Source organism: Eimeria acervulina, genomic scaffold, assembly GCF_000499425.1.
Source record: "Eimeria acervulina Houghton genomic scaffold, Eah_scaff72, whole genome shotgun sequence".
NCBI classification, from domain to species: Eukaryota; Apicomplexa; class Conoidasida; order Eucoccidiorida; family Eimeriidae; genus Eimeria; species Eimeria acervulina.
Window position 1 is genome coordinate 19,083 of NW_013549637.1, and position 16,962 is coordinate 36,044.

At 49.5% G+C, this 16,962-nt stretch overlaps 2 protein-coding genes across 2 annotated transcripts; both read left to right on the forward strand.

Annotated features, from left to right (window-relative positions):
- Window positions 1-855: 855 nt before the first annotated feature.
- EAH_00012790 (branched-chain alpha-keto acid dehydrogenase E1 component beta chain, putative) lies at window positions 856-3,953 on the forward strand (the record flags this gene model as incomplete). Its single annotated transcript, XM_013394582.1, has 4 exons — window positions 856-939; window positions 1,825-1,980; window positions 2,406-2,585; window positions 3,555-3,953. 4 exons carry the CDS (start codon window positions 856-858, stop codon window positions 3,951-3,953), a joined length of 819 nt encoding a protein of 272 aa, XP_013250036.1.
- A 3,183-nt stretch (window positions 3,954-7,136) lies between these two features.
- EAH_00012800 (TLD domain-containing protein, putative) lies at window positions 7,137-16,636 on the forward strand (the record flags this gene model as incomplete). The annotated part of the gene is made up of 11 exons (XM_013394583.1): window positions 7,137-10,651; window positions 11,047-11,176; window positions 12,214-12,281; window positions 12,642-12,867; window positions 13,336-13,431; window positions 13,653-13,693; window positions 13,875-13,923; window positions 14,095-14,199; window positions 14,786-14,954; window positions 15,586-15,709; window positions 16,501-16,636. The coding sequence occupies 11 exons, from the start codon at window positions 7,137-7,139 to the stop codon at window positions 16,634-16,636; spliced, it is 4,659 nt and encodes a 1,552-aa protein (XP_013250037.1).
- Window positions 16,637-16,962: the final 326 nt, after the last annotated feature.

Here is a 16,962-nt window from a genome sequence, read left to right on the forward strand (position 1 = left end):
CAGGTGAAATCCAAACCCACTAAACAAAATCCTCAACCTATCTGCAAACCATGCACTTTCTGTCTGCTGTTGAGGGGTGACTGGCTGATGTTCTCTGTTGGTGCTGATCCCCTTGGTTTGAGTGTAGAAGAAACATTTGCTGAGATAGAAGGGTTTTGGTTTAAGCGTGTTTGTCTCTCTTTAGGTTGTGTAGGAGGTGCGTGTAGTATGCTTTCTTTATATGGGCAGCTGCTTGTTTCGAACGGTGGCGAGCCGTTATCTTCTGTTTAATATTTTTCCGTTTTTTTTCTCCGTTCAATGTATTAGTGCTGCACCTAAAATAATATACTCTGGGTGATGCTGAATGTGGAAATAGACATGCATGCGGAGTTGGTTATTCTTCATTGGAATGGAACTGCAACGCCCTTCTTCGTTCTGTTCATCGTTTGGCTTTTCCTCTCAAACATGAGTCATCTGCGTTTTGGGGCATTTACAACTAAGTCAACTTATTTGGTTCTCGCGCGTAGAGCTGCGTCTGCTTGTTGGGGATGGAAGGTGTGAACTTGTGCGTGCTTGTTGTTTATTCTAGCTACCAGATTGAGGGGGATGCATGCGAATTATTTGTTTTCTGTTTTCTTAGCATATCGCCGCAGTTGTCTACTGTTTGCTGGTGCCATTTTCATTCGATGAATTGGTTTCTTCCTGTTTTGTCCTCAATTCGTATTCATTTCGTGCGGTTTTTCGGTGCATTTGGCTGCATTTCTCCCGTTTTGTTCCTACCCACTTGTTTTTTTGTGTGTCTGTTTATTGCTTGATTAATTAATGTCTGTCTATTGTTCTGCTTGTTTGTTCATTTATGTGAAGGGTATTGCCGGCATGGCGGTCGGAATGGCCGCTGTTGGATACACAGCGATAGCTGAAATTCAGTTTGGGGACTACATCTTCCCTGCCTTTGATCAGGTAGGAGATTTTTCGTTTGTTTTGCTTTTTTTTTATTTGAGTGTATGTGTTTTAAATTGGTTGTTTCAGTTTGTTGAGCTTATATTGACCTACCTTTTTTCCCTCGCCATCTCCTTAACAGGCTTGCCTGCCAAGTGTAACAATATGAATGAATGCAATGTGCATTTGCATATATATATACATATGCGTATTACGTAGTGTATTTAACGACGGAGCGCAACACTCCCCTATCACCTCTCCCCCCTTATTGTAAACCCAAGCCCGCGACACTTGCTGCTTGCATGCTGTTTGCTCTAGCTTCAGCGAGAAGATGTTTTCGTGTTTATACATGCATCTAGGCACCTCCACGAATAATAGATTATTGTGGGAGCCCTTTGTTTCTTATTTAGAGCCAGGGTTTCCTACTCTTTTGCTGCAAGAGGCTTTAGGCTTCAGGCAATGGGCTTTAGGGTTTAGGGTTGCCTCTTTCTCTCATTTGGTCTTGCCGTCTTCTTTTTATTGTTTTCTTATTGTTTACTCTGCTGCCACCTTCATTTGTCTGTTTGCTTTTTCATCCATTTCAACTCTATTTACTCCTCAGTTTCCTTCCACTTCGTCCATCCTATTGAACTACACTATCATTCTTCCATTTGCCATTGGTATCGCTATTGATGTTAAGAATATTCTCATGAGCAATATTATTTACGTGTTTAAATTATTTTTTAGTACTTCGGAGCGCTAGTGTTTCGCGAGGTGTAGACCTTGCGTTCCCCTAGCAGCGAGCCCTTCCTTACGCCAATTCATTTTTTTTCGCGTTTTTCTCTCAGTCGACCTCATCTCCTTTCTTTGTTCTTCAATGGGATTGAGGTTTAGGTTGGTTTTTTTCCTTCGTTTGTTTTCATGCAGATTGTAAATGAAGCGGCTAAATTCCGATACCGAAGCGGCAACAACTGGAACTGCGGCAAATTGACTTTCCGCTCCTCCTGGGGCGCCGTAGGCCACGGCGGGTTATACCACTCGCAGTCTCCTGAGGCGTACTTTGCTCATGCTGCAGGCCTTAAGGTTTGTTTACTATATTGTTAAATAATGCGCACATATATGTAACCTCTCTCCCTCCTCTCTCTCTCTCTCTCTATATCTATATATATATATATATATATATATATATATATATATATATATATATATGGGCGGGTGTGTAGTGCATTGTCTATGTGCAGTACCTGCCCGTCCACCTTAGCCCCTAAAGACATATCTGTAGACGGAGAATGCATTAACGCATATCGGCAGGGGTAGCGATGATGATTTTGATTTTGATTGGTTTTCATGTAAATCGTTTTTTCTGCAGCCTGTTATTTCGATTGTTTTGTTTGCAGTTTGTTATGTCCCCCGCTTTGTTTGCAGATTAGGGTTTTTGTTGTTCTGTTCGCTGGTTGTCACTTCAGTTGTTTTGCTTGCGGATTGTTATTTTGATTGTTTGTTTGCAGATTGTCATTCCTAGGGGCCCTTACCAAGCTAAGGGGCTGCTGCTAAGCTGCATTAGAGACGATAACCCCTGTCTTTTCTTTGAACCCAAAGCCCTTTATAGAGTCGCAACAGATGAAGTTCCTACAGGAGATTACATGTTGAATCTGTCAGAGGCGGATGTTCTAAAGGAGGGGAAAGATGTAAATCGACCAACACTTACTGGTGTTTGTGAATTTCTTCTCCGTTGTTTTTGAACTTCTCGCAGTGCATGCAGTGGAAACGCGGACGCGTTTTTGCTCGTCTTATTGTTTGTTTCTTTCTTTGCTAGCTCTAGCAGATTTTGCATGACAATCAGTGCACTTCTGTGTAAAAGAGTATAGTATACCATATAAGTGATGTATTGTCCACTGTTAATTATACTGCACACAGCCCCAGTGCTAGTGGTGCGTATTGTTCTTGGTGCTTTGCATTATGCTCGCATTCGGGTGGCTCGTGCAACATCGGCCATCTTTTGTTTTAGAAGCATGTGTGCACACCGAATAGGTTCTTACTTGTTGTTTCTGTTCCGTCTTTTACGTGTTTATTCGCTTCTAGAGGGCTGTGCTGCTGAGGCTGCGCTGTGCTGCATTTGCGTTCTGTTTGTTGATTGTTCTCGTGTATGCAGCAGCGCCCTTGTCATTGCTTTGTCATTGCTTCTGTTTTTTCTGTATCTCTGTATTTCAGCAGCTGCTTCATTGAGTTCTTTGTTGTTTTGGGTGTTGCATGCTTGTATGAGTGTGCGCCGCGGTGCGGCATTTGATTTCTTTTGTGTTGTTTTTAGTTTTCCTCGGAATATACAACAAATGTATTGGCTGTTTTTGGCTTTAGGGCTTTGGGTTTAGGCAGACTGTTAGCGTAGGGTGTTATCCATCATACGTTTCTTCATTTAGAAGGAACCTTGACGCAGCTCAGCTTTGTGTATTGGCAGCATTGTATAGCAAAGCTGTTGCACCGTCGCACGGGAGGAGCCTAGTGTGCTTGTATAACCTATTGTGCCTGTAGTATGATATTAGAAACAGAATAAATTGATTACTTGGAGCAGCGATAAAAATCAAGCGGATATTTTATTTCAAGTGGCAGACTTTTTGCTGAAACCGCTGGAATATTCGTGTTTCTGCTTGGCTACGCAGGTTACAGCGGTTGCCTGGGGCACGCAGGTTCACCGCGTGTTGCGCGCAGCGGAAATGGCAGAGAAGGAGGGAATCAGCGTTGAAGTGATTGATTTGCAGACAATCATTCCTTGGGACGTGAACACGGTGGTGAACTCGGTGAAGAAGACAGGGAGGCTGCTTGTCTCTCATGAGGCGCAGCAAACGATGGGCTTTGCAGCTGAAATTGCTGCTGCGGTACAGGAAAGATGCTTCTTCAACTTGGAGGCCCCAATCAAACGCGTCACAGGCTATGACACCCCCTTCCCGCTGGCCTATGAGCCTGTCAGTAGCGTAGCAGCAGCAATACACGCCTACTTCGAAATGCAGACGAAAGGGCTTCCTCTAGAAACGCAGCTGCTTGTGCTCCCCTTCTCCTAGCGTGTTCAGCGTATTCTGTTTTGTGTTTGCTTTATTGGTATTGCTCTGGGGGCTGCTCGCTTGCTGTTTCGCTCCAGTTCTTTGGTTCTAGGTCGTTGGCTCCTAGTTCTTGTAGACGTCTGTTTCGTTGGGTTTGCTTGTATAAATTTACATGTATATATCTATACATTTGATCTCAAGTCGTTCAATTTTATTGTTTGTGAGGTAACAATTACTCGAGATGTGGGGCCTGAAGGTATACTTCGTTGTTGCGTTGGCTCTCTGTCCATTTTGTTTGTTTGTGGCTGTATGTTCTGCTTTGTGAAGCAGTTCATTTTCACTATGCAAACTCGAAGTCTATTTATTTGTATTTGCTTCCGTTGTTGCAATGCTAGTGAAGACCCCCTTTTGGGTCTGGCTATTAGGGTTTAAGGCTATTACTTCATTTGTTGTACGTGGCTTGTATTTCCTCGCACCTTTAGTTGAGCGTGATGACAGTTCATCTTGCGTCTTTTGCAGTTCATCATTTATTTCATTTTGGTGTGCATGCACATATTGGCCACATAGGCAAATATGCACGTATGTGCATCTACACGTAAATACACATATGCTTCCACGCTCTGAGACATTTTTGGCCACCACTTCGTTTGCCTATTCCTTACGCTTCGTGGTTTTCTGTTTTTGAGTGGCTGATTGTATTCATCCTAACTATTCCTTATTTCTGTCCTTTATGTTGCAGTTCTACTTGCCAGATGAATTCAAACTGCTGGACGCAATGAAGGAGTTGAAATCGCATTGAGCCACCATCGACAGAACCTCTTCCCTGCTGTTGTTTCTGTATGGCCTTCTCTTTATTCCTATATCTCAGGCTCACTGCTAGCTGCGTGCGTGTAAGCAAGCATGCATGCATGCAGCGGACGCCTCCCCATAGGGGTGCCTCCCTCTTCTTGCTTCTCCCTTGCTTACCCTGCCCCCCCTCCCCTTTCCTTCCTTTGCCACTACTAAATGCATGCAATCCCAGGCTGCATCTCGGCTACTTGCCAGAGATAGACAGATCCGTCAGCGCGGAAGGAGGTGGCGGCCACAGCAAATAATAGTAGTTATTGCTTATGTGTGTGCAGTGGCTAAAATGCACGATGATATCAATGCACACACGTTGGTTATATATATAATATATATATCTGCGTGCAAGCATATGCATGCAACCTACTACACATGTATGACCTCCTCATGGGCAGCCTTGGGAGCCCAGTTGTAATGTTGAGGTGTATGTGCACTGTGGAGGGCAGCAGGAGGAGTGCCTGAATATGCACAAAGGCGATGAACTGTACTTATTCCCTTCTGCTTATACTTCAGGCCCCGTGGTGTCGTGCACGTCGTTGCTGCGATCGTGATTGCATGCAAATCAAGGCTGCAGCCGCAGCAGCGCCGGCCTCCGACTATATATATATATATATATATATATATATATATAAAGTTTCCCCAGGTGTACGCAGAGCGTGTGCAAAGTACACTGGAGTGTCTGCACACATCTGCGCTTTACGTGCACCTGCGAGGCTGTTCACAGCCCAAGTGACCCTTGTAAACAAAACCGCTGCCTCACATCTTTTTATCTACACGAACTGAATAGGAAGGCCGAGAGCCCCTTTGAAAACAACTAAGTGCTCAGGAGAGGCAGCAGCCGTCAGAGAGTTAAGCGCCGCCGCTGTTGCTTAGAAACGCATTCAACAGCAGTATTCAGGTTTTTAGTCTAAATCTAGGAGGTGGAAGGGCTTTAGAAGGCCGTTGGCAGCACGTCGGTGTGGCTCCCCAGGAGATCAGGCGTTGCCGCTCCTGTTAAAAACAACTTCCGCTGCAGCAGGTACCCAAAGAGCACACCTGCAACACAATGTGCAGCGGCAAAAGCACTCTATGCAACTGCAGTTGCAGATCTCACGAACAGTGGCCTTCAAAGCCACAGCACTGGCGCTGATAATGGAGCAAACAAGCCACGCTGGCTATAGGACGTACAACTGCAGTGGGGAAGGGTGAGCAGTAGTGTTGTGTTGTGGAAAGATGAACACACGTTGTATCTACAGAGCATTTAAAGTGATATTTCTTGAGGTTTCCTGATGTGGGCGGAACCGTAGCCCAACCCCTTCAATTCTGGAGCTGAGCTGACCAGGGGGTCGTTGGGGTTTGCTGGGGGGCGAATGCAGAAGCTGAGTGCACGAAGTTGATAATTGGATTATATTTTAATATTAAAACTGTTAATTAACAAATAATACGGAGATTTAGGACCCGTTCATTGGGGTGTACATGCAGGTACGTTCGTTGCGTCGCCGTCAGGCTGTGAAGGCTGCACAGCAGCCCTGGCGGGAAGGAGTTCCGTAGATGTGAGGAGTTAGAGCTTGTCGAATATTGTGAAATTGATCCTTTTCAAAGCAATTTATAATTTGGTTTCATAGGAGATCGCTGCAGCAAAACCCATACAACGACTTTGCAGCGAATCTTCTCGGTCGCTCCTGTGTCGTTGCAGCTGCATGTTGTTTGTTCACGTTTGGGTTTCGCCGCTTACCCGCTCAGCTGCTGCATTTCTCTTTCCTTAAAACTTTTTCTTTGACTTTATCTTTTCCCCTTCTCTCAGTTTCCGCTTAACTTTGGCCGCTTTTTTCTCTCACGAAGCCAGCCGGCATGCCGCACAGTTCAACCGACAGACTTCCCTCTCACGACAGAAGAGTCCTTCTTTGTCTTTGACGCTCTCTTTCCTTTTCATCCCCATCGAGGACTCTTACGAGCTGCATGCGCTCGCTTCTTGTCAGTGGCCCCAGCAACACCGCAGCAGCCGTTTCCCTTCGTGTTTCTCCAGCAGCTGAAACAACCTGCCTGACAGCCCGCTGTGCAAGAACAGCAGCGTCTATTTGCGGTGACACTGCAGCTGTCGGCATTCCTGCGTCTTCTTTGTCCCTCTGCTGCCTCTGTCCAGACGTACAAGGGCGGTGCCTTCCCCAGAAGCGCTGCTGCAGCAGCTGCCGCTTCTTAGGGTCTTGCATTCATTCTTATTGAATGCGTATGTGCGATTTGAAGCTGCTGCGGCGGTTGCATGCAGCCGCTTATCTCTGCTCCTTGCTGCCTTCCCGCTGCGGAGGTTGTCGCAGGGGCCCCTTATTCGCTGTCGCCTCTGCAGTAGTCCTAAACCCTAAGCCGTAAAACTGAGCAAACGTCATGCAGCAAGGTGTTGGCAGCACTCCACCGAGTCAAGCGCCAGGGGACCGCAGCACGCCTTCTGCGCCGGGGCAGGGGCTCCAGCCCCCGTTGCCTCCTGAGGGTGCGTTGTCTGTATCGGACCGCGTGGCTGCTGCAGCAACGGCAGCAGCAGCAGCAGCAGCAGCAACAGCAGCAGCACGGGCGGAAGCAACCGCTGCTACGGCGCGGCGCTACCTACAGCCGTGGGTGCTTGTTGACAAATACAGCAAATGGAGACACTTAGACCAAGAGGAGCTTAAGGCATGGCAGGCAAAGGGCGAATCCATCTTTCGGGAGCACCTGCTGCCTTACGTCCCTTCAGATGTATCTCCTGCGGTCGCTGCTGTTGAGGCAGACGTAGCAATAGCAGCAGCGCCTTCTGCTGCTGCATGCGCTGCAGCAACACCAGGATCGGCACCAGCAGCAGCAACGGCAACTGGCAGCGGAGGCACGCCTGCGTCTGGCCGTTCCGCCGTCAGCGCGAGCGCGGCAGCCGCCGCCGCAGCAGCAGCAGCAGGAACGAATCGCTTTACTGCTTTATTTGGGGGTTCTGCTGCTCCGCATCTCTCCGCTGCAGCTCTAAGCCACCATCCCTGGACAGCGGAGCAAGTCAGAGATGTGCTGCGGTTTGAAATTTGGGCAGGCGTGCCGGACGCCTTTAAGTGCTGCGTGTTGATTCATTCGAATGACGCACTGCAGCAGCAGCGGCTGCATCCTACGCTGTACAGACAGGTGCAGCTGGAGTCATTTGGGCCTCCTCCTTTTCCGGGTTCTGTGCCTGGGCGATGCCCTACGTTTAGTGGGGGTTTGTTGGGGCTAGAAGAGGATGTTTGCGGTGTACAGACAACTCTCAATCAGCTTGAACTCGATGGGGACGCGCCGCTGGCCACCTGGAGATCTGCCCCAGATGACTGCGGCACAGCAACTGCAACCAGTACATCTCGCCCCGCACGCGTTCGACTACCGCACCCGTATTTACCCGGCATTATGTCGCCTGGAGGCAAGAGCCATGCAAGAAGCCCAGGGAAAAATCCCCTGGGGCAGCGGCTGAAGCCGGAGTTCAACTTCTGGCCAGATACCAGCCGGAGGGCGGAAGAGTCAGAGGAGAAGATCCAGCAGCAGCTGCAGCAGCAGGAGAACAAAGCGGGCCGCAACAGCAATCAAGAGCAGCAAAGGAATCACAGACGCCACAGACACTCCCAACCTCCCCATCACCACCTGCAGCAGCAGGTAGATAGCGAAGGTCAGGGTTCTTGCAAGAGAGAAGAGTCAATAGAAGCGCTACTGGCGTACATTGGGCCTAACAGCAAACTCTCCCCCGAGGTCACGCCTTCGACTGCCTCGACAGCCAAAGCCAAAGCAGCACCGCGGGTGGGGCCTGTTATGCGGGCTGCCCGCCGGTGGCAACGCAGAGGCAGCAAGAGCCAGGCGAGCGAAAAGGGGCCCCCTTCCAAGTCTCAGCAGCAGCTCCCTGTTGGAGAGTCTGCGGGGAGGGAGGGAGGAGGCGAGAGGAGAAGTGGCTTACCAGGTGAAGTTGAAGGCGGAGGGGGAGCTGCTGCAGAGGCTGAGAGAGCTGTGCAGCAGAGCGCAGCAGATGCAGCAGATGCTGCGGGGGCCACAGAAGGATCGGCAGGTGCAGCAGGAGGGGGGGCCCTCTTGGGAGGGGGAGCAGGGGGCCCTTTGGGTCGGTCTTCTACTGCTGAAGCAGAAGTGGCCTTAGATTTGTTTGGCCGTAGAGAGGTCGATGAACTTGTGGAGTTTTCTTCTTACATGCGACACAGGCACCTGAAAGCGAAACGGCAGGCAGTGCAGATGCGGGAGGCGACGGAGCGATCTCGGGATCGTGTTGCTTTTGAAGCAGCGGCAGCAGCTGTGATGGCTGTAGCACGTGAATTCGATAACGAGCAAGACAAGTGGCTGCTGCGGCGATATTACACTTCAACTTCCTTTGATCTCGCAGCGAAGGGCCTCTGGGGCCAAGGCAAGGGCAAACGCAGAGGTGCCTCTGAGTCGCAGCTCCTTGCTTTTGATTCCCCCGCCTACCCCAGCAGAGCAGCAGCAGCAGCAGCAGCAGCGGCGCACCCAACCGCCTCCACCTCAGCAGCACCCAGACAAAGTGGCCCTACAAAGTCCTTTGTCAGCTTCCTCAGACGTAGAGCGGCAAAAGAAAGGCAGCAAAAACTCCCCCACTCCCCTCTCCAGTTCAGCAGACCAAGGCGCCTCAATGACCCAGCAGTGCAGCAGGCGCTTCCGGGTCAAAGAGGGTCTGGGCAGCAGCACCTAAGCCCTCTCGGCGGGCCTTTTGGGGGCTCCCATGGAGGCCTCCCATCCTCTCTACGCGCATTCCCAGGCTCCCCCGCTGCTTCTGCTGCAAGCCCTGGGAGGCTGCTGGCTCCCGTCGGAGGGGCCCCGAGTCCAGGCCGTACAGCCGCCGCGCTGTTGGCGCCTCCTGCTTGTCTATCTCCCAACTCTGGAGGGTTGTGGAGCAAGCTGTCGAATGTTAAGAACAAAATCAAACCGAAGGGGGCTGCCGCTGCTGCTGCTGCCACACAGACCAGTAGCAGCAGCGGCAATAACGCAGGCAACGCTTCCGTCATCAACTGGTTGAAGCAGGCAGCGCGCAGCAACAGCGACATCTGGGGGGCCCCCCCCACGGGAAAGAGCCCGCAGGGGGGGCCTTCCTGGGGCCCCCTTGGCGGGCGCGCAGGGGTATCAGCTGGGCGCTTTTCCTTTGCTGCTGGGGAGTCGCCTATGTTTTCGCAGCAGCCTGCGCCTCGAAAGAGTTTCTTATCTCGTATACTGCCGGGGATGGGTTTGTGCAGAAGGGGGAAACGGGAGGAACAGGAGCTGAAGAGAATTGACTTCTTAAGGAATGCGATGCGAGCTGGAGACGATCCCTTTGAGACGAACAAACTCGCTGCTGCTGCAGCAAGCGCTGCCGTGCGAGATATCCGCAGACGCAGCAGCAGCAGCACACTCAGTGAAGACCTCATTGAGTCTGCTAAGGGAGCAGCAACTGCAGCAGCAGCGGCAGCAGCAGCAGATTTCCCGCCTCTTAGAGGGGGCAGCCTCCATGCACTCCCAGAAGATGACGCGAATGAGGGCCTCCTCCCAGAAAGCCAGTGGTCCCTCGAGCAGCGGATGCAGCAGCAACAGCAGCAACAGCAGCAGCAAGAGGCGCAGCAGAGTCAGAGCGCTGCCCAGTCCTCCTCAGTCCCAAATGCAGCTTTGCAGGGGACAGATGCAGCAGCAACAGGAGCAGCGACAGCAGAAGGGGCCCCCTTCTTGCGTTACAGGAGCGCCACTATGCCAGACCCTCAATACAAGTCTCCCGTGCTGCTTCTGCCTCCCCTTCCACCCAACAGCGTTGACTACTACGAACAACAGCAGCAGCAGCAACAACAGCAGCAGCAGGAGACAGCGGAAAGCTCGCCCAGTAGATCACCGGTACAAGAATCCAAGAGCTGGGAAGAACAAATTGAAAAGGCGGACGGGTATATTGCTCTTTGCCTCATCTAGCCGGGGTTTATGACTTAGGTGTTAGGGTTTAGGAATAGGGTTTACGTGCCGAGGGCTGAAGCTTGGTGTATGTATGTTCGTTGCTAACTGCTTAAGTTCGTATCTGCGTATGTTCTCTGTTTGGATTTTTCGCTTCTTATTTGAGGGCGTGTGTCGGGTGTAGGGGTTTGCGGTTTAGGGTTTAGAATTTCTTCAGGTTGTGGGTGTGGACGAAAAGAGCATCTGTATAGCCTCTTCCTTCCTTTTGTATTGTTTAGACTTTGGAGCGACGGGTTTGTTGGTCTGTTGTGGCGTATCGCAAAGGCTAGGGAATTTTTAGGGGCTAGTTGGCTTTATGGTTTAGGGTTTAGGATTTGGGGGTGCGGCTCAGGACGACGGTCTATTTCCTAGAGGACGTGACGGATTTCTCTCGGTTGTTGAATCCAAGCGGGCAGGCAGCTGCACGGCGGCTGTTGTGGGCACTCTTTGCTTTTTTTAGAGGAGGCTTGGAGTTCTGTCCGGTGAGTTTGCTGCATCTGCATGCGCTTCTTGGGTGCTGGTTTGCGATGTACGTTGTGCTTTTGCAACGATGGATGCATACAACTGAACTACTCCGCTTCCATGTCTCCCTTTTTCTCTTCCAGTGACACCTCCTCCCATTTTGGCTTCTTTTGCATTGCTGTATGCTGAGGGTATAGAAGTCTGAGGTTTTAAGGTTTGAACGTTTCAGGGTCTTAGGGTTTAGGGCTTCTTCGCTGCATGTATTTGTGGGTCGCCAACTGGAGGGGTGTATTGCGTTTCCTTTGCTGCTTTATTTTTTGTGTTTAGCTGATGGCTTTGAATCTTGCAGCTGGATGTTTATTTGTTTTGTGTTTTCGTAGTCTTCATTGTGTTGCTACGCGTAGATTATTCCCCACCTTGCTTGCATTCTGTTGCTCTACATGAGCGAACCCGCTGCCTTCTCTGTCCTCTTCTCCCTCATAAAGAAAGCACAGGAAACTGCGAGGAAGAACGCAGGCGCCCACAAATGTCAGCAGCCACAAACCCTTAACTTCCTCTAGACCCTGGACCCTAAACTCTCTTCTCTTCGCAGAAGTATACCCTCGTGCAAACCGCCGAAACGTCTTCCCCCTTCTCTTCTTCGAAAGTTTTTATTCGGTAGCTCGCGCTTAGTCCTCATACTTAGGGGGGTTTAGGGTCTAGGGGCTAGTATTTAAGATGTAGTGTTTGTGTGTTGCGGGCGGCATGGTGTCAGTCGTGCAGAAGCTGGACCACGTGGTGATCAAGCGCAAAGACTTCATCTGGCATGTCCTAAGCCCGCAACCCTCTAAAATATAAACCGTCTTTCAGCCCTAAACCCTCTCTAAGGCCCAAATGAATCCTTCCTATATCCTAGACCCTCTCACGGACCCGAAACTACTGATCCCCACAAGCCTGCAGCTGTGACAGTGCCTGCATTAGCTAATGCGCTGCATGGCTTAGCGGCGCAGTTTAAGGCTTAGGCTTTTAGGTTGAGAGGATCTTCCTCAAATGATTGCCACTTTCCATGTGGCTTCAGGCTAATAGCCAAGGGCTGAAGAGTGTAACTGTCTTGCGGAGTGTCGGCGCCTGTGCAGTGTCAGTGGAGTGCGTGCGCAGTGCGTCTGGAATGTATGTGCAGTTTGCATGGAGTGTATATGAAGTATGTATGGAGTGTATGTGCAGCGTGAACGGAGTGAAAGTGTGTGCAGCGTAGCCGCAGCTCGCCTGAAGGCGAAGAATACGAGTGTATATTGCTTGCACTGCTTGGGGTGGCAAGACCCATGTTTCTGATTGATGTGTGTGTTTGGGTGGCATGGACTGTCCACTGTGGGTGTTCGGTGCATGCTTGGTCGGCATGGGTGGCAGCGAAAGGCGGGAGAGTACGGGCGCAAGCTTCCACTTTAGTTGCTGCTTCTGCTGCTGCTGCTGTTCCTCTGGCTGCTGCTGCTGCTGTTGTTGCTGCAGGTTAGTGACTGCTGTTGTGGAGGCAATAAGGCTGAAGTTTCCGCGTCTGTTTCTGCACATGCGTCACTTGGGGGTTGACGTGCCGGCGTGGGCGGCTCGGGGGTTGCAGGATGCCTTTGCGCGTCTTCTGCCTTTTGATTTTGTCCTCCGCATTATGAGCGCCTTTCTCTTCGAAGGCAGTTTGGCCCTATGCAAGTTCTCCCTCGCCCTGGTCCAGCTTCTGGAGGTCAGACAGACACCCGAAACCTGAAACCCTAAAATCTGCACTACGCATACACCCCAACACTTCAAGCCATACGCACGCCTCAGGCTTTATGCTGTAGGATCAAAAGGTCCATCGCTGGAGGCTTAAGGGTTGAAGCTGCAGGCTTAAGCAACTACGCGAAGGGTTTAGTGTTTAGGGTTTGGTGGAGAGTGTAGGCGCATGAGCCACAGCGGAAAAGTGCAGCATGTAGGGCTGCACTTAGAGGTGCAAGCTGTTATCAGTATTTCAGGCTTCGGTACTTAGGGTTTGGGGCCCTGGCTTCAGGTTTTTGGGGTTTTTGCTAGGGTTTGTGGTTTAGAATAAGGGTTCGAGTTTCCGGTGAAGATTTTAGTTGGTATTTGCTTGTCAGGATGTGGTTTGAGCCCGGAAGCATAGGGGTATATTTGTGGTTTAGGGTTAAGGGTTTGGGGTGTGTGTGGCTTCTTGCAGCCGGAGTTGATGGCGTGCGACACAACTGAGGCTGCCGAAAGAGTTCTTTATCGCTGCAGCACAGACCCGCGGCTAAGCATCAACGAATTATCTTCCGTAAACCCAAAACCCTAAACTCTACTGAGCCCTAACCTCCTTATTGAGTTCTTCTTCCACTTCGTTTGCCTTGCATAAACCCACGGACATACGGCTCCCTCTGGGCCGTGCCATCTTGACAGCGCATTCGGTGCGAACTGATGCTCATGCCTTTTGAAGCTTTTCAAAGCGATGTGCGTGTCGAGGGCTTGGGGATTAGGAGTGTTTGCTGTGAGCTGCAGACGGCCCAAAACTTAAAGCCGCACATTTGGCGTGTTGTTGGGTAGGCCTTGTGTGCAGTTGGCCCTGTGTCTAAACCCTAAAGCTAAGCATAAACCTCGCAGCTAACCCTAAGAACGCCTTACCCCCTTACGTGCCTTCACATCCATGCCATCCTTCCCCTTCTTTGCAGGGTTCAGGGCATAGCGTTTTGGGTTTAGGGTCTAGGGTTTGTTGGTTCGCAGGGACGGCACCACAGGGCTGCAGAGCCCCTACCTCATGTCCACAAAAATTGTGAGGGTTTGGGGCTTAGTGCCTGGCGTTTGGGGCTTAGGGTTTAGGGTTTGTGTTCTTGCGTAGTTTTGTTTTAGCTTTTGCTACCATCCTGTTCTTTCTTCTCGTCTGGGGTTTGCTTGGAGGTCTGAGGGTTAGGGATTAGGGTTTAGGGTTTGTGTTTTGTTGCAGCACGAATTCTTGACAATTCGCCCGGAAGGCATCTCAAGGATCATCACTTCTTTAGATACCTGGGAGACACTTTGGCGCTGGTTGCCTGACATACTCAGATATTCCGTACGCCTCACAGTTCCCTTAGAATGGCCTGGCCAGCTAGCTGGATTGCCCGATGTATAGCCAGCTAGCTGCGTCGCTAGTTGGTTAGCCAGCTAGCTAGCTTCATGTATGACTACCTTGTTGGGAGAGTAGCTACCTAGCTATCCAGCTAGCTACTGGGCGGATGGGTCTGCCTTCTAGCTAGCTATGCCAGTCAAGTGGTATCTTCATCTGTATTCACGTTTTGTGTGTGTGCTTGTTTGCGATTTGTTTGTTGTCATTTGCTTTTTTGGTTGTTCTTTTTGCATTTGCCCTTCCAGCTTCCAGTTTCTCTTTTGTTTGGTTGCGTGCTTTTTTGTTGTTGCTTGCCATCTGTCCTTCTCGTTGGTTGGTTGGTTGTAGTCGTGGTCATTTGTTTTCCATGTGTGAGTTTGTTTTCGTGAGTTGCATCCCCCTCCCGCCTTTAGCTTTGCACTTTTGTATGTGCATATCCATGCATTTCTGGGGGATTTGTTTTAACAAGCAAAAAAATAAATAATTAGCTTTTCGATGGTTCATTTCAGCATTTGCAGTGCGGGAGTTGTTGATATGTTTGTGTTTGTTGCAGACTCCCTTCTTAATCTTCAGCAGCAGCCACGACGGGTTCACTTTATCTGCTCTTTTGAATCGTGCTTTATATTATTCAGCTCCCTTCATTTTCCTCGCCACAAGCGACAATCACGATGTCTTTGGGTTTTTCTCTCCCGTTCCCTTCGAGAATCACAAGACCTCAGCTTGTGCGAGACGAAATCGTTGTTGCTGCTGCCCATAATGTATTTGTTGATGTATTTGTCCTCTTGTGGGTTGCCTTCCTTTTTGGTTTAGCTTGCATATCAAGTTTTGGTGCTGCTGTGCTGCTTCGTGGTTTCGTTTGTTCATTCGTTGTTTATTCAATGTCCCAAGCTTTCGTTTACTGTGTATATCTCTCCACTTTTTGTGCGCTTTTGTTTTGCTTTTGTTTATTAAGTTACTTGTTTGCTTTTGTGTTGTTGGTTTCACGCTGCAAGCACTCTCGCGGGCGACTTGTGCTTTCATTTGGTCGTCGTAATAACCAAATGAACGCACAGACGGCTGCGCGGAAGCTTACCTTACGGGTACTCCACCTTTAATGGAGATATATACGTTATATGTTGTTACGAGTTCACCGGTGTTTTCAGCGTTCCTTATTTTGCATGCATGGCGGATGATGCTCTTTGCCCTTCTCGCTGGGGGCTTGCATGGATGTTGCATGCACCTCTTGGCTTTCCTCGTTGGGAACATGCATGCATGAATGTAGAATGTTGTCCTTAGTTCGCCTTGTTTGGGCTTAGCATGCGCGTTGAATGCTTCTCCCTGCTTTTTTTGTTTGGAGTTTGCACGCATGCGCAGGCTTTTCGTACAGCGAGGCTTTTGTGTTTACTTTGTCTCCTCTTCCCCGCGCATTTTGGTGGACGGGCGCCAACAGTGCATTTCTTCGCGTGCGCAGCGAAGGGCTTTTCCTTGGGAGTGATGGGTGAGAGGAACCAGCAAATCGAAAGACAAGGAGAGAAGTACACTAGGCAGAAATATAGATCGGCAAGGCGACGACTCCATGGACATTCTAGTGAAATGAGAGAAGTGCAGGTCCAGGGAGCTGCAAATAGCAGAACTACATATATAACAAAAGAAATACAAATAAACTGCAATTACCAGCATTGCGAAAATGATTAAGGAGTGCACCTAGGCAGAAATGCTCCACTGTAGATCTGCAGACCAATACAAATATGCATAGGTAGAAACACAGGTTAATTAATACGCACACAAATAGATGTGCGAGTGCGGGCTATGCACAAGACAAGTGAACAGAAGTACAGGTAGAAATGCGCTTCAAGATGCAGATGAATAAGTAGCAGAATAACGAAGCGCAAGCTCAAACAAGAACAGATGCAGATGAGACTAAAAGTAAAAGCCAATACATGAAAATGAGCATGAAAGGAAGGCAAATAGTCGGAATGAGAGTAGCTGAATTACCATGTCTTCAGGCGAAAGTGATGAATGCTCTGCACATGCATTAAACGCATTGATAATAGTAATATATGGCACTTTGAAGCTTGCTGTGTCGTTCGTTTGTTCATAGCTTTATTTTATTCTTTGGGTTTTTATTATCTGCTTTGAGCGGCATTGCTGGCTATTCCTCTTTCTGCATTTCTTCACTTCGGCGTTTTCCCGCACATGTTTGTATTTCTTTGTATTTATTTGTTTATCAGCAACGTTCTGGGTATATTTCAATATTTTGCTTCTTTATTTTGTTGGGTGTTTCTGCAGCGTGGCCTTGTGGGTAGACCCTGACCTCTCGCGCTGCCGCAGCAGCGCCTCAGCTTCGTTTGGTTCTCAAAGTCTTGTCACTTCCGAATTCGGCGACTGTTCCCTATTGCAAATTGAAATTTGGGGCCTTCGTTGACTGTGTCTGTTGCTAGTCATTATTATTCGCATTTACGTTATGTATTGTTGGCACGTATATGTACTATGCATTTGCTGAGTGACACATGCGGATGTATGCACAAGTTTACTACAAACGCAATGCATACTACCGTACGAAATGCATTCATGTATATATACAATCTGTGAAATATAGTGTGAACTGTATATTTAATTGCACGCGGTGAACTTGAGCGCTCTTCCCTTTCCCTTGCAGCTCCTCCTGCTGCACGGGCAGTTGCTGCAGCAGCTGCTGCTGGCGTCGTGCTTGTTGCTGCTGAGGACTGTGGCTTGCCAGCAGCAGCAAAA